The 26,132-nt window shown below is 39.8% G+C and overlaps 1 protein-coding gene across 4 annotated transcripts in view; it reads right to left on the reverse strand.

Moving 5' to 3' along the window:
• The window catches only part of PHF8 (PHD finger protein 8), a 93,099-nt gene that overhangs the window by 51,472 nt on the left and 15,495 nt on the right, over positions 1-26,132 (reverse strand). For 3 of the 4 annotated variants that reach the window (XM_079909802.1, XM_079909801.1, XM_079909804.1), the window contains exons 3-14: positions 21,848-21,933; positions 21,349-21,457; positions 19,069-19,229; positions 18,092-18,233; positions 17,185-17,371; positions 15,188-15,350; positions 7,901-7,988; positions 7,425-7,531; positions 6,091-6,182; positions 3,494-3,583; positions 1,492-1,794; positions 625-728 (exon numbers count right to left, since the gene is read on the reverse strand). In XM_079909802.1, the coding sequence (XP_079765928.1) occupies positions 625-728; positions 1,492-1,794; positions 3,494-3,583; positions 6,091-6,182; positions 7,425-7,531; positions 7,901-7,988; positions 15,188-15,350; positions 17,185-17,371; positions 18,092-18,233; positions 19,069-19,229; positions 21,349-21,457; positions 21,848-21,933 (1,632 nt within the window). The remainder of the gene's footprint in view (positions 1-624; positions 729-1,491; positions 1,795-3,493; positions 3,584-6,090; positions 6,183-7,424; positions 7,532-7,900; positions 7,989-15,187; positions 15,351-17,184; positions 17,372-18,091; positions 18,234-19,068; positions 19,230-21,348; positions 21,458-21,847; positions 21,934-26,132) is intronic. The other variant, XM_079909803.1, reaches the window with a different exon arrangement.

The following is a 26,132-nucleotide window of genomic DNA, read 5'->3' on the forward strand; positions in this document are numbered from 1 at the left end:
CGTGCTTTTTTAAAAAATTAAAATGAACTATTCCTATATATTATCTTGCAACCTGATTTTTTCACTTAAAATATATCTTGGAAATCTTTTCACGTCAATAGATAGTAAACTCATTCTTTTTAAGTTACACAGCATTCTATTCCATAGATGTACCATAATTTATTTATCCAACCTTTATTGATGAACGTTTCCAATTGCTTACTATTACAATGATACGGTGACTACTAAATATTTCTCTTTACACACCTGTGCAAATATTTCTGCAAAATAAGTTCCTAAAAACTGAATTGCAAAAGGTATATAAAAAACTAATGCTCTTAACCAGTATGCTGTACTACCTCCTATTCCCACCAACAGTTCTGATCCACTGACTTGCTGAAATTTCTAGAACTTATATAAGATTTTTCGCAGGATTGCCAATTAGTTCCAGACCTCTCCCCCTTCCCACCCCAACACTACCATGGTTCTCTGTACTAAGGAATGTTATCTGATAATATCTGGTTATTTCCCCAAGCACAGTCCCTCCCTCACCCATGTCCCAGCCCCAGGTCCCAATTCCATGCCTTGTCTTAGTGGCATATTGCCACCAACACCCAGCATCTCTGCTTCTTCTCCCCACCTCACCTGCCATTAGACATCAACAGGGCCAGCGGGCCCTCATTCCCATCAAGGTCCAAGTCTGGCGAGTCATCATCTGAGTCATTCAAGCAGGTACCAGTGATGTTGAACTGTAGGAGGAGGAGGCTCAGTTGTCACCTGTCTGGAACTCCCATGTGAATCAGAATGACCAGTTCCCTCTGGTTTCACTGGTTGAGTTCACTGTCAAAACCACCTGAACCAAGGCCTTCTGCTATGCTGTCCCCCCACCCCCAACCCAAATGATCACAGGAGCAGAAGGCTGAGAATGTATGGCTGGCTCAGGGGAAACCTATCCATCTTGCAAAACATGTTCCCTAAAAAGAGGTGGAGTATCTTCACATGCTTATGGAGGGCACCACAATCTTGAAGCAAGGTGGAGCCCTGGAGGAGGGCTTTTCTCAAGAACCTGTTCAAGACTCCAACCTGCCACTCCTATACCATGCTCTCAAATGTCATTCCCATCCCAGCATTTCAAGATTCATCTCAAGTGTCATGTTTACTGAGAAGAGCTCCTGACCATCGCCCCTACCCAGATAGAATCATCCCCTCCCGTGTCTCAGGGTCCCACACATACCCTTGATCGTGGCATCCACAACGCTTCATTGCACTCATTTCTTTTTATGCCTATCTTTCTCACTAGCCTGTCAGCCTCTTGAGGGTTATGTCCACAGCACCTATCACAGTGCCCAGCATAGACAAGATCTCAATAAATGTCTGTTAAATGAGTGGGACTGGTAGCCAAACACCAGGGGCCCTAAGGGAGGTGGGAGGACAGGAGAGCCTATCCTTTTTATACCCTGCTCTTCCAAGGGACCCAAAAGGGTTGGGCTGAACCCAAGGGCCAGCACCCACCTTTGCTTTCTGGGAACAGCCTGTCTTCAGTGCCTGATGACTGTATGTGTCCATGAGATTATAGCTCAATTGGCCAGCAGGCCCCAAGGCTGAGCTCTCCTTGCCCTTTCGCTCTGCCTTCTTGAAGAATTCCTTGGGCTTCAGGCCTTTCTTCTTTGAACCACTTTTGGAGGGCAGTGACAGCCTGGACATGGATACTGAAGTGGAATGGGCTGGCCTGGTTAAGGGAATGGAGCCGGCTGGGAAGATCCTCTGCAGCCCAAAGATATTGCTTGTCTTCCCAACGTTCTGTTGGAAGATATCCTACAAGAGTGTTAGTACATGAGGGGGTTAGCGCTTACTCAAGGGTTCACTCTGCACTAAGAGCAGAGGTCTGTTTATGGCACTGGCGGTACTGCCATGAAGGGGCTTAAAGATGCTCCACATATGCACTTATGCACACCCTAGTTTTGGCACAATAAGTCATCAAGAATTTACTGGGTGGCATTTCTTTACCTAGCCATTGACGAGTAAGGAGAAGACGAGCAGAGGAAAAGCTCAGCACTACTGTCAAAACCGGAAAGGAAAAGACTCCAAGTGCAGCTGACATGAGACAGAAAATAACTGAGTACTAAAATGTGTGGTTCCAACTCTAAGGACCACAGGATTTGAGAGCAGGAGAGCGGTTCTAGTCCTAATTCTGCTACTAGCCTCCCACCTTCATCTTATTCATAGCAGTTATGCTTTGATTGGTTGTATATATTGAGCTTCCACATTAAGATTTCATTTGAAAAAAAGGATTTCATTGCTTCAAAACATTTGAAAGCCAATGAAAAATATATGATCCATCTCTTAAGTCCTCTTCCAACCAGCCCAAAGTTCTGTGTATATAAAACTCGTTTAAGTGGGAAGAGCCAGAGAAAAGGTAGGCCTAAAACCCTGAAGGATTCTGACAGATGGAAGTGGTGGAAAATGAGGTAGGAGGTGGACAATGTAAGCTATGGTGTAGGCAGTGAAACATGCTGCAAGAGGTGAGGCTAGAACCCCAACTTCATAGTAGCTCACTCTGACCACCCTTCAGCACAGATTTAGTGCCTATATCCTGGGCACTAAATGGAACCTTACAGCTTCTGAGCTAAAGGAAAGTTGAAACTTCCTCAAGTCCAATTCTCCTCTGGTGCCTTTGCTACTTCACCAGCCCACACTGAGTTCTCTCTTTGCTGCAGTCTATTAATAACAATGGCTCACATTTATTGAGTACTTACTCTGCCAGGCACTGTGCGAGGGGCTCTATATACATTAGCTCTTAATCATAACAAAACTGTGAAAAGGTGGTGTTATCCCCACTTTACAGATAAGGATACTGAGGCTCTGAAAGGCTTGCAAATGACAGAGCAGGAACCAGAACCCAAGTTTCTCTGAGTCTCTTACCACTGCACCTTACTGTCTCGTGGTATATGCCACCTGTTGAAACATGGCTTTGTAATCATCTTCAACCCGGGAGAACTGTCATTTTGTAGAATGTAGAGACTGAGTCAAAATATTAATAACAACAACTACTACTACTACTACTATGACCTCTGCCACCCACGACCACCATGACCCACCAGCAGAATTTACTGAGCACCTACTGTGTGCCAAGCCCTATACTTAGTGCTCAACCTGTATTATCTTACTCAATCCTCTTAATAATCCCTCAGTAGTTATTAGTTATCCCCACTTTAGACATGAGGAAACTGAGGCTTAGACAGGTTAACTTTGCCCAGGTTCCTCTACTAGATTGTGAGTTCTTTGTGGGCAGGCACTGTATTATTTATGTATCCTAAGCACCTAGCCCAACATGTGGCACGCTTGAGGTACATAATAATTATCTGAATGAATGAATAAATGAATGAATGAATAGGGTCCTTGGTGGGGTCTTCCCAATCCTTCCCCTGAGCTCTCATGCCAACTGCAAAAGCCTGACCTGCCACTTGAGCCTTGAGCCCTTCCCAAACGCCTCCCCTGCTCCCATGCTTCTTACTTCCACCAGGCGAATCTCCCTAGCCAGATCTTTAATGAGCTGTACGGTCCGCACTGTCTCTGGGATCTCATCCTCGTGGTCTGGCAGAGCCTGTCAAACAAAAGGCATGAGGAATAGATCCACACATAAATGAACTGATTTTCAACAAAGTTACCAAGGCAATTCAATGGAGAAAGGGTAGTCTCTTTAACAAATGGTACTAGACTGATCAGATATCCATATGCAAAACAAGAACTTCATTCCATATCTTGCACCAGACACACACACAGACTCAAAATGGATCACAGACCTAAATGTCAAATCTAAAACTATAAACCTTTTAGAAGGAAACAGAGGAGAAAATCATTGGGACCTTGGGTTAGGCAAAGATTTCTTAGGACATAAAAAGTATGAACCATAAAAGAAAAAACTGATAAATTAGACTTATTAAAAAATAAAAACTTCTCTTAGAAAAACACTGTTAAGACAAACCACTGACTGGGAGGAAATATTTGCAAAACATATACCTGATAAAGGACAGTGTCAAGAGGTGTGAGGAACTTAGTTGTGGCTTGAACCACACCCCTCAGAAAGTCAAGAACCTCAGCAAGATCCCTGGGGACAATCCAGCCTCTCCACTTGTGAGGACAGAACTCAATGTTGAGCAGCTACAAGCCCACAGCTAGCCCAACAGCAACCCAGGGAGAGACCTGTTGATTGTCTCTCTTTTAATTCATTTGCAATCTTATTTATCAATACATCTCTATGCAGACAGACAGCTCAAACTTTTCCTCTGTGACTTCTTCCACCAGTTTTGACTTGAATTCTGTATCCAGAGGACTGATAAAAATTCCTCAGCATTTCCTCCTTGCTTCCCATGGTTTGATTCCTTTAACTCTTTTAATCCATCTGGAATTTATTTTGGTGGCTGGGCAGTAATGGGGGCTGAGAACCCATGTGACCCAGCTGGATAACCTTGACAGCTCCCTCCTCCCAGCCCAGGGGCTCTGGAAGGGTGAAGGAGCAACTGCTTCTCTTCACAAAAGAGAAGTTGTCTGCACTTCACAAAAGACTTCTCCCATGAGTGTGGCTCCTCAGTTCTGTGTCCTACTCTCTTCCAGCTCCCTTTGGTCACACTGTTGGGGCCATCCTTTGGTCCCTGAGGCCATCCTGGCTCAGGACATGAGTGCTTAGGACCTACCCACCTCCCTCCCTTTTGGTGTTCCTGGGACAGAGTCACTCTGAAGTTCACTTCGCGGGAGGGTCAGTGTGGATGCAGAGTCAGAGATGAAACCCAAGGTAGCCACACCTGAGGGATGTGGCAAAACAGAATCGAAGGCTAAGGCCCAGGTGCAGTTGAGTCCAGGGAGCAAAAGAAGGCCCAAAACATGAAGTCCAAGGATATCTGGGGGGAAGGCTGTCAACAGGAAATGGGGAGATTGTGCACATTTAAGCCTGCAGTGGCTGAAAAGTTTCCTCAGGCTACTGTATGCAGGGGAAGGAATCTACAAAGAGTATCAGAAGCATAAAAGAATATATTGATATTTCCTTTTTTTGCATTTCTTAAAATTGGTTTTTAAATAAATTCAACATTTTGAGTAGGTAATCCATTCACGTAGTTCAAAAATCAAACAATATAGAAAGATATATATTGAAAAGCCTCAGTATCTATCTGACCCTGCCATCAGCTCCCCTAGCCCACACCAACAGGTAACCACTTTTATTAGTTTCTTCTGCATCCCTCCAGATTGTGTCTTCAGTCAAATACAAGCACATACAAATATAATTCTTCTTTTCCCCCCTTTTACACATAAGGTAGCACACTATACACACAGTTCTACACTTTTACATGATAAATTCTGGAGATCTTTCCAAATCAGTAAATAGAGAGCTTTCTTAATCTCTTTTATAGCTGTTTAGTATTCAATTGGATAGATGGATATTGGTATATTCCTAAAAAGCCATTTTGGCAGTATGCATCAAGAGTCTTACATTTTTTCACATACTTTGATCTAGTGATCACTCTTCTAAAAATCTATCCTGAAGAAACAATCAAGAGATGAGAAACAAAGACTGATGCAAACAGCTATTTACTGCATGATTTTCTAGAACTATCCCCCAAATAAATAAATAAGCAACAATAAACAAGTGGTTAGGTAAGGATGGTACATCCCTGCAAAATAATATCATGTAACTATTAATGTTTGTGGAGAACTCTGGTGACACAGAAAAATTAAGATAAGCTAACCAATTCAGATACAAAATTATATGTACAGGGTGAGAGCAATCATGTTTTAAAAATGAATATTAAAAAAACAAAAGAAAGTATACCCAAATGTTAATGTTTATTCCCTCTGAGTTAAAATTGCAGGTGAAGTTTTTCCTTCTTTACACTCTTCTGTATTTTTCTAATTCTCTACAGTAAGCAGGTATTACTTTTCATAATCAGAAAGAAAGGTTTAAAAATATAATCCAAGGAGTCATAGCCCAGTCCTCTACTCTAATCCTAGGAGCCCACAAACCTCCCTAGTTTCCTCCACGTCCCCAGAGGATCTTCCCAAAGCCAGTCCCTGCTGAGAGTAGACCTCTAAAGTAGGTAGAGAAATAAGTATATTTACTTCTTTCCTTGTCCAGGCTCTAAAGGCCAAGTTCAGGGCTTTACCACCATGGACCAGGTAGGAGGCAGGGTGTCTCCTGTTTTCTCGCAAACCTAAAGGGGGAAAGAGGAAGGTAGAGTGTCAAAGAAGCCATGCAGGGAAGTGAAGGACTTGTTAGTTTTTTTCAGGCAACCAGAGAAAATGCTCAAGGTTCTGAGCCCAACTCCATATCTCAGTTCTTATAATGGTGTTCATTTTATGACTACCTTGACATCTACTATCTCATTTAATCCTATACCCAACCCTATAAGCCAGATACCATTATCTTCATTTTATAGTTCAGGAAATGAGGCTCAGAGAGGCAAAGAGACAACCAAAGGCCACATCTGGTAAGTGCCAAAGCCAAGACTGAAACCTCATCTGTCTAAATCTGAGGCCTGTGCTCCTTCTACACTATTCTGCCTCTTGGGTTTCAAAATGTGAACACTCAGGAGGACAACTGCCACCTACACAGATCTGAAGAGCCATTAATGCCTTGTTCTGAGTTACTCCAGGAGGAGGTTATAACAAACATCCAGATTTAGGCTCAATAAAGAATTTTCTACTGAACTAAGCTGTTCAGAACAGAAAATAATAAGCAGTTAGTCATCCAGCCTCTGAATGAACATTTAAGTGACGGTCTGTCTAGATGGCAGAATAAGGGCTTGAGGTACTTCATAAGAGAGTGTACTCATTGGCCTCTGAGGTTCTTTGTAACTTTTCCTGGCCAAGTCACCTTGAAGAATCTCAGGTCTGAGTAAGGGAGCCACTCTATTTCCAAGCAGACCAGGAAAGAGGAAACCCAGCAGGTTGGCTTCTACCTGGGCTGATACCCAGGAACCAAACCAATGATGGGTAGTCAGGACTGGGCCTTGTCCCCAGGGGAAGCACGTCCAGGGAACTCTGACACTATACCGATTGAGTTTCTTATTTTAATTGGCAGGAAATAGGAATAATTTCACTGTGATCCAATTTTCTCAGTCCCCTTTGCTAAATAAAAAAGTTAAAATCCATGCCCTACCCTACATTACGATTAGTAAAAAAGCCAATTTCAAAAGATCGCATCCTTTGATTCCATTTTTATAGCACTCTTGAAATGACAAAATTACAGAGATGAAAAAGAGATCAGTGGTTTCCTGAAGTTATGGATAGTTCAGGGGGAGAGAGTGGGTGAGGTTATAAATGGGTAACACTACAAAGATCTTTGTGGTGATGGGTACTGTATCTTGATTTGAGGTGATGGTTATGTGCACATGTGCACACACACATGGTCAGGGCAGCAGGGCAAAAAGGACAGTTGGCAAAGGGCTCCATACCTCGAAAGATGTCCAGGATATGCTTTCCCACATACCAACAGATGGTCTCAAAGTTGGGGAACTTGAAGAGGTCTGCTGTGCTCAACCGCTTCTCAATCTCATAGGCTCTGGAGGAAGTAGGCACAACAATAACAATGATAACAAGGACCCTGTTTACTAGGCACCTACTATGTATCAGGTATTGCTCTGGATGCTCTGTATCCATTATCTTTAATCCTCACAACTACCCTCTAAGACCTTACTCTATGGGTTAGGAAACTTGGGCTCAAAGTTTATGTGACTTGACAAAATTCACATAACTACTAAGTGAGGAAGAGGTATTCATCTTCAGACTGAACATCATCAGAAACCAGTATCCATTCCTTTCTGATCATCTTGCCTCCCTTCTATGCTGCACTCCTCACAATACCGGAGAACTCGAGGACTCTAGCAGATGGGAATGGCCAATTCGGGATCACCAGAGCTTCAGGACTCACTTGAGCTGCATTTCAATGTTAAGGCTGTGTAAGAAGTTCCCTCCAAAGGCAAGGCAGTCCACGGGGGTCAGCACAGCATGGATCCATCCTGCAGTGTAACAAGGCAAAAAACATAGCTGGCAGAGGGCCTTTCTTCTTTGGACATCACCACTGCCCACTCAGCTCAAACACAACTCCTTAGACCAGCCAGCCTGGCAGTAATTCAGAACATTCTAGCTTCCTCCACTCTCCCAACGCCCATCCTAGCCAAGTCTGCCATCATTATAACCCTGAACTGGACCAACCTGGGGGTTAATAAACTCCTTCTACTTCCCTTCTCTGCACTTCAAAATCTCTTCGTTGCCTCACCCACCCTCTCTCTTATTGCTAAGAAAGGCATCACCTCCTTGCCATGACTACCCCTTCTAACTCTGCACTAGGTAAAACAAAGAGTTTTTGTGTTAGACAGACCTGGGTTCAAATCTTGCCGTTTTCTATATCTAAATATCCACTTCACAGGTTGGTTGTGAAGGATGTACCTAGTTGAAACTAAATTATTTTCCTTGCCCTTGACCCTATACTGCCTTCTGGGACCTTCTGATTTTTCTTCTTACATCTCTCTCATATTCATCTCCCCTTCTTCATCCATCCATCCTACTAATGGCTTGGTTCAGATCCATCATTATCTCTCACCTATGCTATTTGAAACAGCCTACAAACTGGCTCCTCTAACACCAGTGGTTCTTTAAGGCGTGATCCAGAGAATCCTGGGGCTCCTTGAGACTCTTTCAGAGCATATGCATGGTCAAAACTATGTTCATGATAATAAGATGTTATTTGTCTTTTTAACCCTCAGTATACAGTGGAGTTTTTCAAGGGGTACATGACATGATATCATAACACACAGAAGCAGATTTGAGGACACAGAAGTTTTCTGCTAACCCGAATATTAAAAAGATTTGCAGAAATGTAAATGTCAATCTTTTCACTAAATTTTTTTAGTTTGAAAATAGTTATTTTTCATAAAAATTATTACTTATGCTAACATGTAATGGGTTTATTCTTGTTTTTTCCTCAATGAACTAATAAATATATTTAAATTCTCAGTTTTAATTTATAATATGGTAAATATTAATAAATATAAACCACATAAATAAAAGCTCTTTGGGGTCCTCAATAATATTTAAGGGTATAAACAGGTCCAGAGTCCAAAGTGTTTGTAAACCACTGCTCCACACCAATCTCAACCTCTGAAGTCCATCCTCCACATCTCAACCCTAAGTGATATATCTGAAATGCAAATCTGCCCATGTCACCTCCTGCTTGAAACTCTTCAATGAAATGTACATCCACAGAAGAATAGATAAACTGCTGTATACTCATACAATGGAATACTAGAAAGCAAGTGAAATGAATGAACAATAGCCACACGTATCAACATGGATCTCACAATCATAATGTTCAGAGAAAAAGTTGAGAAAAATACATCTGATTCCATTTATATAACATTCAAAAACATGTAAAACAATACTATATACTGCTTACTAAGGCATACCTATGTAATAAAGGGATAAAAATGCATGAGAATGATATCATCAACTTCAGGACAACAGCTAGCTCTGAGAGGGCAGAATGGGAATGTAATTGAGGAGAGGTATATACAAGGCTTCAAATATGTTTGTAATATGTTATATTTTTAGTTGAGTTATAAACACATAAATGTTCATTATATTATTCTTTATATCTCTTGCTACATCTGAAATATTTCATTAGAAATTAAATAAACAAATAAATCTTCAGTAGTCCCCAGTTGCCTCTGAAGTAAGTTCAGCCTGCCAACCTTTTCAGCTTCATCTGCTCCCAGCCCTTGGTCTTTAGGCTCCAGTATCCATAAACTGCTTCACACATCTTTGCTTTGTTTATGCCTTTCCCTTTATCTGAGAGCGCTTTCCTGCCTTTCTTTCCTTGGTCAGTCTCTATTTACTCTTCAGGTGTCACTCTTCTGAGAAGATTTTCACAAACCTCTGGCCAGACTAAGTGCTCTTCTCTGTGCTCCCAAAACTTCTGGTGAATATCTCTATTGTGTCTATTAGTACTGAAGAGCCTATCCATATTCTATCTCTAGCACCTAGCCCAATGTTGGGGCAGACAGTAGACATGAAATGCTTGTGGAACTCAGTAGATTGCACCCAGTTTGTGGGAATTTCTACCAAGATGCAAATGAATCCAACTCAAATCTCTGGTAGACAAATTCAATTCACCAGTTACCAAGTGCCCAGTGTACAAAAAAATAAACATCATGTGAGACCCAGCAAAGAATTCAAAGATGGGTGAATAAATGCATAGGAATAGAAAACTATAAAAGAGAAAAGCAGATGGGTATGGGGGTAGGAGGAGGGGGGCATGGCTTGCCTCATCATATATTAAACATTCTATAAAACCAATGTAATCAAATCAATATGATACTGATATATGAATAGACAAACAGATCTGAGTAACAGAAAAGAAAATCCAGAATTATACAATATAATGTTCGACAAAGATGTTAGAATTATATAACACGAGTTTTAAAGGAGTCATCATAAAAATGCTTCAACGAACAATTACAAGCATGCTGGAAACAAACAAACAAAAGAAAGAGAAGCTATAAATAAGAAACAAGTACAAATTATAGAACTAAAAAATACTACATCTGAAATATATAATGAAACAATGGACTCAACAGAAGAATGGAGACAATGGAGAAAAGAATCAGAGAATTTGAAAACAGAACAATAGAAAGCACCCAATATGAACAAGAGAGAAGAAATAGACTGAGAGAAAAATAAACTCAGGAACCCAACAAGGACCTACTGTATAGCACAGGGAACTATATTCAATAGCTTGTAATAACCTATAATAGAAAATAATCTGAAAAAAGATAGATACTATATATATAACTGAGTCTCTTTTTGCTCTACACCTGAATCACTGTAAATCAACTATGTGCCAGTAAAAATAAAAAAGACAAAAAAATAAAGAACCATGCAATGGGACAGAAAAAAAACCCTCAGGAACCTGTGGGACTACAGCAAAATGTGTTACATTTGTATAATCAAAGACTCAGAAGAAAAGTTAGAGTGAGGGAATGAAAAGGTATTTGAAGAAATAATACCTAAAAATTTCACTAATATGGCAAAAGACATAAGCCTACACATTCAAGAAGCTTGATGAACATATACAGTATAAACCCAAAGAAATCCACACCAAGACACATGATAGTCAAACTGCTGAAAAACTAAATAAAAAAGAAAAAATATTGGAAGTAGCAAGAAATGACACATACAGGGAAAAAAACAATTTAAAGGGTAGCCAAAATCTTATCAGAAACCACAGAAGCCAGAAGGAAGCAGCACAACATTCAAGTGCTGAAAGAAAATATCAACCCAGATTTCTATACCCAGCAAAACTATCCTTCAAGAGTGAAAGGGAAATCAAGACATTTACAGATGAAGGAAAACTAAGAGAATCTGTTGCCAGCAGATCTACCCTGAAACTCTAAACAGAGAGGAAATGATAAGAGAAGGAATCTTGGAACACCAGGAAGGAAGAACAATGGAAGAGTAAAAATACAGGTAAATACAATAGACTTTCCTGCTCTTGGATATTCTAAATTATGTTTGACAGCTGAAACAAAAATTAAAACACTATGTGATGTAGCTCTAATGTATGCAGAGGAAATATTTAAGACAAATACATTACATATGGTAAGGGTAAAGAGATGAGAAAAGAGGTAAGGTTTCAACTCTTTCTTCAAACTGGTAAAATGTCAGTACCAGTAGACTGTCATAAGATAGATATATATGTATATATAAATATACACATATAGATATGTATGTACATATATACATATATACACATATACATATTTATCTATATATGTACATATACATAGATATATGTGTATATGTCTATGTCTATGTACATATACATATATATCTATATATGTATACATATATACATAAAACTAGAGCAAACACTAAAAAAAAAATCTATATAAAACCTGAAGCTGAAAACTTCATATGGAAATTCAAGGGGCCCAGGAAGGCTGACACTTCCCAATTTCAAAACTTACTACAAGTGTACAATAACTTGAGACAGTGTGATACTGTCATAAAGACAGACATACAGATCAATGGAATAGAATTCAAAGTCCAGAAATAAACCAATACATGGCCTATGGTCAACTGATTTTTGACAAAGGTATCAAGACAATTCAATGGGGGAAAGAATGGTCTTTTCAAATTGTTCTGGGACATCTGGACATCCATATGCAAAAGAATGAAATTGGACCCATATCTCACACCATATACAAAAATTAACTTGAAATGGATGAAAGACATAAATGTAAGAACTAAAAAGAAAACTCAGAAGAAAACACAGGTGTTAATCTTCATGACCTTGAATTAGGCAATTGTTTCTTAGATATGACACCAAAAGCACAAGCAAAGAAAAAAAACAGATAAACGGGACTCTTGGGCTTCACAGAACAACATCAAGAAAGTAAAAAGACAACCTCCAGAATGAGAGAAAGTATTTGCAAATCACACATCTGATAAAGGTCTAAACCAAAATATTTAAAGAATTCTTACAACTCAACAATAGAAAGACAAATCACCTAATTAAGGAATGGGCAGGGACTTCCCTGGTGGCACAGAGGATAAGACTCCACACCCCCAATGCAGGGGGCCTGGGTTTGATCCCTGCCCAGGGAACTAGATGTCACATGCATGCCGCAACTAAGAGTTCACATGCCACAACTAAGGAGCTCGTGTGCCGCAACTAAGGAGCCTGCTTGCCTCAAATAAGACTTGGCACAATCAAGTAAATAAATAAATAAATAAATGGGCAGAAGTTTTGAATAGATATTTCTTCAAAAAAAGATATATAAACATACAATAAGTGCATGGAAAGATGTTCAAAATCAATAGCCATTAGAGAAGCACAAATTAAAATCTCAATGAGCTACAACTTCACACCCACTAGGATGGCTATAATCATAAAGACAGGCAAAAACAACTGTTGGGTAGGATGTGGAAAAATTGAGACCCTCATAAATCGTTGGTGGAAAATGCAGCTGCTTTAGAAAACAGTCTGGCAATTCCTCAGGAAGTTAAACACAGAGTTACCATATATATGACTCAGCAATTCCTCTCCTAGGTAGATATACCCAAGAGAACTGAAAATATATGTTAACACAATAACTTGTACATGAATGTTCATAGCAACACTATTCATAATAGGCAAAAAGTGAAAACAACCCAAATGTCTATAAAATGATGAATGGATAAACAAAATATGGTATATCCATACAATGGAATTATTATTCAGCCATTTAAAGAATGAAGTACTGATAACATGGATGAACCTTGAAAATATTATGTTGGGTGAAAGAAGCCAGACATAAAAGACTACATATTGCATGATTCCATTTACATGAAATATTCAGAAAAGGCAAATTCATACACAGAGAAAAGTACAGAAGTGGGGTTGACAGGGGCTGGGGGGGAAGAAGGAATGGGGAGTGACTGCTAACAGGTACAGGGTTTCTTTTTGAAGTGAAGAAAACTTTCTGGTATTAGATAGTGGTGATGTTTGCACAACTTCAAGAATATTTTTTTAAAAACTGAATTGTACCCTTTAACGTGGTAATTTTTATGGTATGTGCACTATATCTCAATTTTTTTAAAGGCACATTTAACAAAATGAAAATACAACATATCAAAATATGTGACACAGCTAAATCAGTGCTAAGGGGGGAATTTATAGCACTAAATGCTTATATTAAAAAAAAGAAGAAAAGGGCTTCCCTGGTGGCGCAGTAGTTAAGAATCCACCTGCCAATGCAGGGGACACAGGTTCGAGCCCTGGTCCAGGAAGATCCCACATACTGCGGAGCAACTAAGCCCATGCGCCACAACTATGGAGCCTGTGCTCTAGAGCCCACGAGCCACAACTACTGGGCCCACGTGCTACAACTACTGAAGCCCGCACACCAAGAGCCCGTGCTCTGCAACAAGAGAAGCCACCGTGATGAGAAGCCTGTGCACCACAATGGAGTAACCCCCACTCGCCGCAACTAGAGAAAGCCCATCCGCAGCAACAAAGACCCAATGCAGCCAAAAATAAATAAATAAAATAAATTTATTATAAAAAAAGAAGAAAAGTCTGAAATCAATAATCTAAGCTCTCATCTCAAGATCAGGAAAAAGAGAGCAAAATAAACCCAAAGCAAGCAGAAAGAAGGAAAAACAAAGATAAAAGCAGAAATCAATGAAATTGAAAACAGAAAGACAACAGAGAAAATCAGTGAAACAAAAAGTGATTCTTTAAAAAGTTCAACAAAATTGACAAACTTCCATTAAGACTAACACACAATAAAAGAGAAGGCACAAATTACTAACATCAGGAATGAAACACAGGGTAGCACTAGAGACTTGGAAGATATCAAAAGAATAATAAAGAAATACTATCTCTACACACATCAATTTGACAACTTAGATAAGATGGACCAATTGCTCGAAAAGCACAAACTTACAATTCACTCAATATGAAATAGATAATTTGAATAGCCTAATACAGGTTTAAAGAAATTGAATGTTAATTAAAAACTTCCCAAAAAGGAAATCTCCAGGTCCATGTGGCTGCAGTAGAGAATTCTATTGAACATTCTGAGAAAATTTAACACTAATTCTGAAATCAAGGAATTAAGAAATTAGAAAGTCAAGAAAAATCTAAATCAATGGAAAGACATATGTGTTCATGGAAGATTCAACATACTAAAGATGTCAACTTTCCCCAAATTGAGACAACTATGGGGACTTTTTCAAAATAAATACACTCAGATCCCACCCCAGACCAACGATTTCATAATTCTAGGGGTGAAGCCTAGGCCTTTATTGTTTTGGGAAAAAAAAAACCCTACCCCCACCCAGGTCATTCTGACTTATAGTCTACAATGCCAGTCTCTCAGTCACTATCTCTAGAGTCATGGGGCTAAGAGTCCTGTTTTCTATCTGTCCACCAAGTTGACATCAGTCCAGTGCAAAGGAGCTATCAACTTCCTCCTGGACCTCCCCAAGAAACCACACTGCCCACTGGCCACCACTCGAATTTTCTTGATGTCCACTTCTGAGCCTTCAACTGATATGAGAGGGATATCTCACATAATCAGATCAACACATTATGGGAAGGGGTTGGTTCCAGTGCCACAAGCTCTCTTCCTCTTCCCACCTTCCTCAAACCCTCCCAGAGGAGCCCAGGGAAGACCTGTAGGAATGAAAAGTGTCTGTCCTTGCTTCACAGAACACTTGTAGCACTTGTCCACCTGGTCCCCAAAGAACATCTCATTCTGGTTAGAGGAGCTGCTCCAGCACTCAAAGAGAGTCAGGTTGGCATTTGTTGGGCGGATCAGGTAGAAGATCTTCTCACCCTGAAACAAAGAAAGATTGACATGTCAAAAATATCAAAGGTTTCCAGAGAAGTCTTCTGGGAGTCTCCAAAAGAATATTCTCTCTCTCATGTTCCAAGACCATGTAGTATGCTAGAATTCCTTCTGTCCAAGGATCATTTATATATATATTTGGAAAACTTCAGAAGTCCTTTTGCAGTTTGTACTTTTAAGCTTCTATAAAACTGACAAAAACAATTTGGAAAGGACATTTCAAACAAAATTGTCAACTTAAGACAAATGTACACCAAAGGCTCCTATTTTAGATGCAATGCCAAATGAAAAATGGCCTCTATAGATGAGTAGATCAATATTACTAGCCCTAGGAGAATTTAAGGCCACATTACTAATGAGAAGAAAATTGAATTTGCCTTTAAATGCCATTTACAGAGAGCATTCCTTCTCACACCTGCAATCAAAGCTAATAAAAGTTTAAAAGTTCAGTAATCACCCAAGGACTTCTGTAAGATTATATGTTGGATGATTATCTGTTGGAAGAACATATTATTTCCTAACTATGTTTTGCCTGGATAATCACCAGATAGATAATTTGGCAGAAAAGAAAAAAACCCACTAGCACAAAAATATCCCCAACCCATAGCTTGATTAGTTTAACCAATATTTCATAATACATTTCAATGTAGAAAATTATCTACTAGAAATTATTTACTGTACAATTAGAGAAATTTGAATCAGATCTGTAGATTAGATAACAGTATTATATCAATATTAATTTTCTGATTTTGATAACTATACTGTGGTTATATAAGAGAATACCCTTGTTTTTAAGAAATACACACTGAATTATTACGAGATAAAGGGACACCTTGTCTGAAACTACTCTCAGGTGTTTCAGAAAAAATATTTATATAAAACCATTTTATTATGTTTGCTTCAGAGAAAGAAAGAGTATAATAAAATAGTAACATGGGAATCTGAGTGAAGGGCACACAGGAAATCTTCCTATTATTTTTGCAATTTTTCTATGAAAAAGAAACTATTTAAAAATAAAAAAGTTAAATCTAACATTTGCATAATAGCACTTTCATTTACACACTCCAATTTCTTCATGATAAACCAATGAAAACAACTAGCTCAAGATTTGTGATCATTTGGACAAGAGCCATATCCAAGTTTTCTGCTCTTTCCTTGGCGTTTCTGATAAGAAAGCTAAATAGCATGAACAGTGGTGGAGAACAATAAAACTTACTTAAGAAATTTATTTTCCAGACCTCAAAAATCCTTTGTAGTCACTGACAATCAATATGCTAATTATAAAATTGTAACGACCACTAAAAGGGAAACTATAGAAAGGCTGACATTAAAAAAAACCATCTCATACGTGCTCTATCTTGATGGTGGTGGCAGTCATGCAACTATTTATACAATTGTCAAAAATCATCAAACTATACACTTAAAACAGGTGAACGTTATGGTATACAAATTATAACTCAATAAACTTGGAGGGGAAAGGGAATTTCTCATGTTACCAGAAATGTCTGCAGTAAATATGGACATTTCCATACATAGCGCTAGGAGTACAGATTGGTTCAATTAAGATAACAGTCAGAGAAAACCTTAGGCATCTGCTGTTATTAAAAAAAAATAAAAGTTAACCATCAAAACTGTAAAGTAGAGACAATTTATATGGCATATCCACTCAGTACCCAACCCTGATAGAGCAGTTATGTTGAAATGTCACCCAAATAGAATCTGGGATGCAGGTAGGCCTTAGCAGCCTGTCTTTATGCTGCCACCTGAAACAAACAGGGAGGCCCAAGGCCTGGCTGTCTTCAGAAGCCATAGCCATTCTTACCTTGAGCACATGGTACCAGACCGACGTGCCACCAAAGTCAATGTGAAAGTCTGTATAACTATCCCGCACGCTCATGAGGCAGTACTTCTGCACGTTGGGCCTCTCAAAGATACACTCCTCTGGCCACAAGTTCTCCACCCATGAGAGCTTCCGAACAATCTTGGGTGTCTCCACAAAGTTAGAAAGCCTATCAAGGAAGGGGTGGAGAGCAGATGTCAGCTGATTGGGAATTGAAGGCTGAAGCCTGAATAAAATGCCCCCCATCCCAGTGAGACTCAGATAAGAGAAAGAAGTTCTCTCCACAGAATCCCAAAGAGCACACAGGACACTTATTTTTGTAAGTCCAGTCAGCATCCTCATTCCACTCAGCTCTGGAATTCCCAAGTCCCAGCTCCATAGCCTTCCCCAGTCAAAGGTGATCATTTCCTCCACTAAATGCTCAGAATCTCCACACCCGGGTCCACTCACTTGGCACATGGTGTATAACAGTATTGTACTGTCCCCATGTTGTAGTGTCTTCTTTATGAGGAACAATTAGAGAAACCTCTCAGGGCTCAGTTCCAGGTAAAGAAGTGTTTACCTGGGACAGAGGACCTATCCTGGGAGTTAAACGGTGACCATGCCACAATCTAAACACCAAAAAAAGGTCTAAGAAAGCTGTCCTAAATCTTGAAGGAAACAAAAATTAAAATAGCTACTGTATAATCTATCCTATGCTAGAAATTGTAAAGGAGAAATATGATTTGGTTGTTATAATGTGAGCAGCTACCCTAGAAAGTATAAACCAGCTCCTCATCCCAAAGGAAGAAACCACCGGGAAGAAGGGAAAGGAACACTAATATACACTCAGTATATCACAAGTCCTAGGCACTTTGTGAGGCTTTTTACTTACCCCTCTCCCTCTTACCTGGTATCAGAGAATTCCAAACTAATGACATTGAGGACTTTTTCCCTCTTCCCGCTATAATAATATTTCACAAAATCACCAAGCTTCATCTTGCAGTCGGCCTGGCGGGTCACATCAATCACATCAATCTCTTTGTCAGAACCTGGAGTAAAGAGACGGATTCTGCACCACGTCCCAGAGATCAGAGAAGACTCTTACATCCCCTAACCAGTCCCTAAAATGACCTTACACTGAAAACTTCTCACTGTATTTGTATGTGCATAAATGGGAAGTGGGGGTAGGTATTCCTCACACTCTACTTAGACCTATGTGCCAGGTCCAGGCCTGCTAAGGCAACAGAACTGCCTGACACATAGTCTCACTCACAGTACTATCCACCTGCCTGGGCCCTGCTTCCTCACTTCTCTTCCTATCCCCCAAAACTCATGTCCAGAACACAACTAGCATGTGAGGGCAAAAGTCAAAGGCTTTTTCATCTCAACAGAGGACAGAGAGGCCATAACAATCCTTGGAATTCCCCAGGTAAAAGATGGGGCTCAGCCTGGGGTTTTGTGGTGTGTTAGGAGGAAAAGGAAGGGTAGGCTAGGATTTTGGTTCCAGCTTTGCCTAAGAAGACTCGGGGGGGCTTCCCTGGTGGCGCAGTGGTTGAGAGTCTGCCTGCTGATGCAGGGGACACGGGTTCGTGCCCCGGTCCGGGAAGATCCTACATGCCGTGGAGTGGCTGGGCCCATGAGCCATGGCCGCTGAGCCTGCGCGTCCGGAGCCTGTGCTCCTCAACGGGAGAGGCCACAACAGTGAGAGGCCCGTGTACCGCAAAAAAAAAAAAAAAAAAAAAAAGAATGACTCTGGGCAAGGCACTTCACCTCAAATTCCCAAGATGGCTAGAAAGGAAATGCAAAACGTAGACTGGAGGGGAAGGGTCATACGTTTTGATGGGAGTGAACAATGTCACAGTTAAGAGGGTCTGTGGTGCTTACCAACATAGTGTTCCACATCCCTCACAGTGAATGATGGTGAGGGCAGCGTCATCCCCAATCCATCCTTCTTCAAGACCAGGATGGGCACACTGAAGCTATTCTCTTCCAGGAATTCCACGGTCAGCTGACTTCCAGTGGGCTTCAGAATCACTTCATCTGAGCTGTGGGCCACATGAGAGAAAGCCTGAACCCTAGAGGCCCTGCTACTGAAGGCCTCACTGGATGCTGTCACTCACCCAAAGGGTGGGGTCTTCCTGAGGGGACCTAATGTTGGCTGGCAACTAATGAGTGGCATAAACTTCACCTGCCAGGGAAGAAATGACCTATCGAAGGCAAGAAGCCAGGTCACTGGCAGAGGTGGTAAGCTAAATCCAGGATAGCCTGTCAATATGGTGCTCTTCTCTAGATGACAAAGGAAGAAATCACTCAACAGCCTGCCCAGGAAGAAAAGACATACCTGACAAGTTTAGCTAAATTACTCTAACCCAGAGCAGCACTACCCCATTTTAAACACTGGCAAATAAAGAGAAAAGACTGATTTAAAAACAAAAACAATTTTTATAGCCACTCTCTTGACACACATACTTCGTTAACTAGAAAACAGGAGTTTCTGGTTTTCTTAAAATCATGCTGGAGAAAAGACTGGCTTTTTGACAAATTGTGTTGGGACAAACATCTGGAAAAATATTAAGATCAAAGTCTATCTCACTCTTTAAGTAATTCTAGATGGAACAAAGATCAAATTAGAAAAAATAAGGCCATAGAGTAGTAGAAAAATTATCGGAGAGACAAGGCCCAGTAATCATTATAAATAGTAATAGTAAATTTAAGTAAAAATTAAAATTTTCTGCAAGGAAAGCTATTACAAATCAGTATGAAATAGGCAGTAACCCAACAGAAAAACTGTTAAACAATGTTGAGAAGGCAGTTAACAGAGAAAGAAATAAAGATGACTTATAAATGTACGATAACAGACATGCTTCCTTCATAACTAAAGAAATGCAAGTGGAAACAATGAAATCTCATTTTTTATCTTATCAGAAAGGCAAAAAAGTTTGATAATAAACAGTGTTGGCCAGGATATAGGAAAACAGGTACCCTCACACATTGTCTAGTGGGAGTATGAAATAGTGTGGCCACTTTGAAAACAATCTGGCAATATTTATAAACATTTTTAAAGCACATACCCTTTGACCTAGCAATTTCATTTTTAGGTAGTAAATCTACACATATACTCACCCACATATGCAAAAACCTAAGTACAAAGACATTCACTGTGCATTTTTTTTCTAATAGCAAAATACTAGAATTGATTTAAATATTCATCAACAGAGGACTGGTTAAATAAATTATACATCCATACAGTGGAGTACTAAACATCCATGAAAAAGAATGAAGAACATCTGTATATGCTGTTATGGATTGATCTCCATAATTTAGATTTTAAAAAAAGCAAGATGTAGAACAATAAGTGTTTCTGTTTGTGTTTTTTAATAAACAAGGGGACACACACACACACACACACACACACACACACACACACACACACATATGTTTGTATAAGCAAAAACTATTTCTGAAAGAATGCACAAGAAATTGGTTGACTCTGGAGAAGGGACCTGAGGGGTCTGGGGTAGAAAGGGGACTCACTGCCTTTAAATAAATAAAACAAAATTTATTAAGTTGAAGAAACACTTATAATCCTAAATAACACTTCAATTATAGGAAAGCTGGAAAAGGTCAAATGAATTAAAAACTAAGCAAAAGAGAATGCTTTATTCATTAACTTTTCTAACACTATTTTTGCTCAATTCAAGTAATTTATTTAATAAGCCCATCTTAATTTTCTAAAAGAAAAAAATTTTTTCTTGATTTTAAAAGAAATACATGACTACTCAAAAAAAATTTTTTTCCAAAGAGTTTCATCTTCTCTACAATGAGAGAATTAAACTGTCTGATTTTTAAGACTCCTTCTAGTTATAGCATTCCCTGGGTGCATGTAAATATCCTCTCCTGACTGAGGCGAAAACTGCCTATCTACCAAAAGTTTCTACAAGTGGACCTTAATGTACTCTGCACATCAAATGAAACTCTAGCAATGTTTCTCAGAAACTGACTAAAACAGAAGATCCCTCCCCAGAGGGAACTCACAGAGCCCTGCAGACATCCCCAGATGGTGGAGGTACCCAGTGCGACAGCCAGTGGGAAAGCTGGGAAGAGATGGGCCCCAGCTTCCCAGAGCCCTGGCATTCACTGGCCCTTGGAGTACGGGGTCCTCACCTGTCAAAGGTCCTACTCCGAAGCTCTCGAATGAACGTAGGGCTTCCCGTCTTCACTGGCTTCCCCTTGTGTGTATCATGGCCTTTTGAAGATACACGGCGTTTTTTCACTAAGTCAGTAAAAGACAAGACACTGTCAGTCAAAATGGCTACAAGCTATGGTTCCAAGAGCAAACGCCTCAGCAGATCCTGCTTCTCTTCCAATCTAACAACCCCTTGCATCATCTGGAGTCAAGGAGGCCCTCACAGTCTCAGGAAAGCTCTTGGTGAGGATAGGTGCTTCCTCTGGGGAATCCCTAAGTAAGGGAGGGAGGTGAAACTCTGCACTTCTGCCCTCTCAGTGGAGCAGCTGCTGGCCTGCAGGGCCTACACAGGCTTCTGCTATTTCCCAAGAGAGACAAATCTGAAGCACTGACAAAAAGGCAATTTTCCTTCCAAGCTTCCTTTGCTTTGTCTCTCCTCTGGACTACCTTCTCTTAAAAACTCCAAGATCTACTTACTGATGGAGGGCCCATGTAAGACCTCACAATTGGGGCAGTGGTAGAGGTCAATGTCAGCAGCCTTCTCCTCTTCAACACCAACACAACTAGAAAAGAGAAAATCAGACAAGGTTTGTGGAAATTTTACTTTTCGTAAGGTCTAGAACTGTGCTGTTCAGTACACAATTAAGTAAAATTTTAAATGCAGTTCCTTCATCACACTAGCTACATTTCAAGTGCTCAGTAGCCACACGTGGTTACCATATTGGGCAGATTATCAAACTTTTTTGTCAACGCAAAAAGTTCTATTGGACCAAATGGTCTAAAATAATTATGACAGAGCTAAAAATGTACAGACAATAAAGCTTCATTAAGACTCAGAATGGTCAAAGCTGGAAGAGACTCTAGAGCAGTGCTGTCCAGTAGAAATATAATGTGAGTTAAATATGTAATTTTAAATGTTCTAATAGCCACATTAAAAAGGTAAAAAGAAACAGGTGAAATTAAGTTTAATAATAATTTAATATTTTATTAACCAATATATCTAAAATATTATTTCAACATAAAATCAAACATTTAAACTTTATTGAGCTATTTACTTTATTAAATGAAAATAGTATTTTATAGTCAACAGTGGTTCCCTCTGAGTGAAGGATTATGGTAACCATTTTTCTCTTAAATGTATTTTCTAATTTTCTACAATGAACATGTGTTATTTATTTCATACTGTAATGTCTGAGAAAGATTTATTTAATTTTGAAAATCTGAGTTTGCATGTATGTGAGCTGGTAATCTCACAAAATTTAAAGCCTTCCTCGTCAAAGAAGTCATCGGCAGCCCTCCAAAAAACTTCTGGCTAAGATCTCCTAAAATCTTTGGTCAGCCACAGAGAACAGGGAGCATAATAATAAGGCAGAGTTCCAACCATTTCGGCTAAGACTGACTTCCTAGGATCAGGACCCCACCACCTTCCCGAGTGCTAACCCTGTAAACCTGTTGCACATCAATAAATTGAGGACATTTTATTTTATAAAAGGATTGGTCTATTATGAATTGGAAATTTAAAAAAAAAACCAAAATACCCTGGGTCCTTCACCTCAGATAATCTAAGAAGCACTGTGTTAGAACCCGGTCAGGTAGAAGTTGTACATTCTCCCAGACCCTTCTAACTCAGGGCTGGGCTGGGGGTGAACATCCCCCTCACTTTCCAGTGAGACTCTGAGATCATCTCTCCTCTATCCTTGTATAAGATCTCCTATTCCTCTGAGTTTCATATCATCCAACAATAGCTCTTCCCACTCCTCTTCACTATCAGCTACTCATCTCCCCAACATACCTCTTCACTATCAGCTACTCATCTCCCCAACATACCCTCTTCACTCACTGAAGAACCTGCTCACAGATTCTTCTTCATCCCAAGTCCTGCCAGCCTCCCACGTGACATAATTATGGATATAAAGGCCTAATATCCCAGCCTCTTAGCTCATTGACCTTCTCATCTTCAGAGACTGCTGCCTCCACTCCCATTTCAGCTATCAACTCTCATGGCCATCACCCAGACCTTGTCAACACTTGCAACTGCTTCACCTCTGGAATATGAAATGCATACATCACACTCTGACCACAAGTACATCCATCCAGCTCTCATTCATTACACCTGTTCTTTGCCCTCAAAAATCCCTTGATCCTACTTTTCACCTGTTCAACTGCTGTTGCCTTCACCGTTCTTCCCTATCTAGTTCATAGATTTCATCATTCCTCACTTCAACCATTCTCTTACAGATACCTTCAACTCACTTGCCCCACTGCCTTTACATCACTCCCAAGTGCAAATCCCAACCCTGGCTCAATCCAACTATATAACATTGGACCATTGGACATGGCTAGAGAAAAATCATCCATTGGATTGGTGCCACAATAAATTCACACTGTCCAAAATATCTGAGTCACAGAAAAACCAACACAATATTGAAGGAGAAGAACAAAGTTGGAGGACTGATGCTACCCGACTTGAAGACTTACTATAAAGCTACAGTAATCAAGACAGTGTGGTACTGATGAAAGAATAAACAGATCAATAGAACAGAAAAGAGAGCCCAGAAATAGATCAACAGAAATATAGTCAACTGATCTTTGACAAAGGAGCAAAGGTAATACAATGGAGCAAAGACAGTCTTTTCAACAAATGGTGCTGGAACAACTGGACATGCAAACAAATGGAATTAGACACAGACCTTATATCCTTCACAAAAAAGAACTCAAAATGGATCACAGACCTAAATATAAAATGCAAAACTATAAAACTCCTAGAAGACAACATAGGAGAAAATCTAGATAACCTTGGGTTTGGCAATGACTTTTTAGATGCAACACCAAAGGCACAATCCATGAAAAATGAGAACTGATAAGCTGGACTTCATTAAAATTAAAAACCCATTCTGTGAAAGGCATTGTCAAGAGAATGAAAAGACAAGCCAAAGACTGGAAGTAAATATTTGCAAAGGACATATCTGATAAAGGACTGTTATCCAAAATATAACAGAAAGAACTCTTAAGAACTCTTAAAACTCAACAATAAGAAAATGAACAACCTGATTAAAAAATGGGTAAGAGATCTGAGCAGACACCTTACCAAAGAAGATATACAGATGGCAAATAAGCATATGAAAAGGTGCTCCACATCCTGTATCAATAGGACAATGCAAATTAAAACAATGAGATATCACTATACACCTATGAGAATAACCAAAAATCCAGAACACTGACAACACCAAATGCTGGCCAGGAGGTGGAGCGACAGGAACTCTCATTCTTTGCAGGTGGGAATGCAAAAAACAGCCCCTTTGGAATACAGTTTGGCAGTTTTTTACAAAACTAAACATACTCTTACCATACAACCCAGCAATTGTGCTCTCTGGCATTTACTCAAAGTAATTGAAAACTATGTCCACATAACAACGTGCACACAGATGTTTATAGCAACTTTATTCATAATTGCCAAAATTTGGATGCAACCAAGATGTCCTTCAGTAGGTGAATGGATAAACTGTGGTACATCCAGACAATGGAATGTTATTCAGCACTAAAAAAAAAAGCTATCAAGCCATGAACAGACATGAAAGAAACTTTGAAAGAAGCCAATCAGGCTACATATTATATGATTCCAACTACATGACATTCTGGAAAAGGCAAAACTATGGGGACAGTAAAAAGATCAGTGGTCATCAGGGATTGGGGGGGGAAGAGAGATGAACAGGCAGAGCACAGAGAATTTTTAGAGCAGTGAAACTATTCTGCTACTAAAATGACATAATGGTGGGTACAAGTTATTATACATTTGCCCAAACCCATAGAATGTATAACAACAAGAGTAAATCCTGATGTAAACTATGGATTTGGGGTGATAATCATGTGTCAATGTAGGTTCATCTACTTTAACAAATGTACCACTCTGGTGGTGGGGGATGTTGATAACGGGGGAGGCTATGCATGTGAGGGCAGGAGGCATATGGGAAACCTCTGTACCTTCCACTCAACTTGGCTGGGAACCTAAAACTACTCTAAAAAATAAAGTCTATTTTAAAAAATCTGGGTCATGCTGCCTGACAATTCTCCTGTATTTCCCTGCTCAGTTCTCTCCACCATCATCCACAATGGCTATTTCAAATCTCTGACCCCCCACTGCCTTCCTCTTCTCTCTCAGCAAATGACCCTGCCTCCTACTTCTTAGACAAAATGAAGTAATCAGATGGGAACTACCTCAACTTCTCACACCAAATCTACCTCCTTCTGCATCCTTCTTTTCCTCCTGTTACAACGAAAGAACTATCTTTCCTTCTTTGTAAAGTCAGCTTTTCCACCTGGGTCACATCTTTTTTTTTTTTTTTTTTTTACCTTCTCAATAAATTCCCTCTTCTTTCTGCACTATCTTCAACCTCTCCCTCTCTACCTTCCCCTTCACAATAGCATTTAAACTAGCTCACTGATCTTTGCAAGACCTTCCCTGCCTCCTTTCTGCCCCTCTCTGCCACTTCAGAGCTAAATATCTTCTTTGTTTAATCCTATGCAGCTTCACAATGACTTTTATTTAAATAGGTATTGATTATACATTTTATGAAACTCCAAAGGTACAGAAGCGTATACAGTGAAAAGTCTCTCTCCTACTCCTAGCCACACTGTACTATCCAGAGATGTTCTACCAGGGCCAAACCTATAAAAAGAATTTTTTTGAGTTGCTGTGTACACTTTCTCACCCACTGCTGCAGTCTGATTTTAGTCCCCACCTTCTCTAAAACAGACTTCACTG

This window comes from Stenella coeruleoalba (assembly GCF_951394435.1).
Source record: "Stenella coeruleoalba genome assembly, chromosome: X".
In the NCBI taxonomy this organism is placed as follows: domain Eukaryota; kingdom Metazoa; phylum Chordata; class Mammalia; order Artiodactyla; family Delphinidae; genus Stenella; species Stenella coeruleoalba.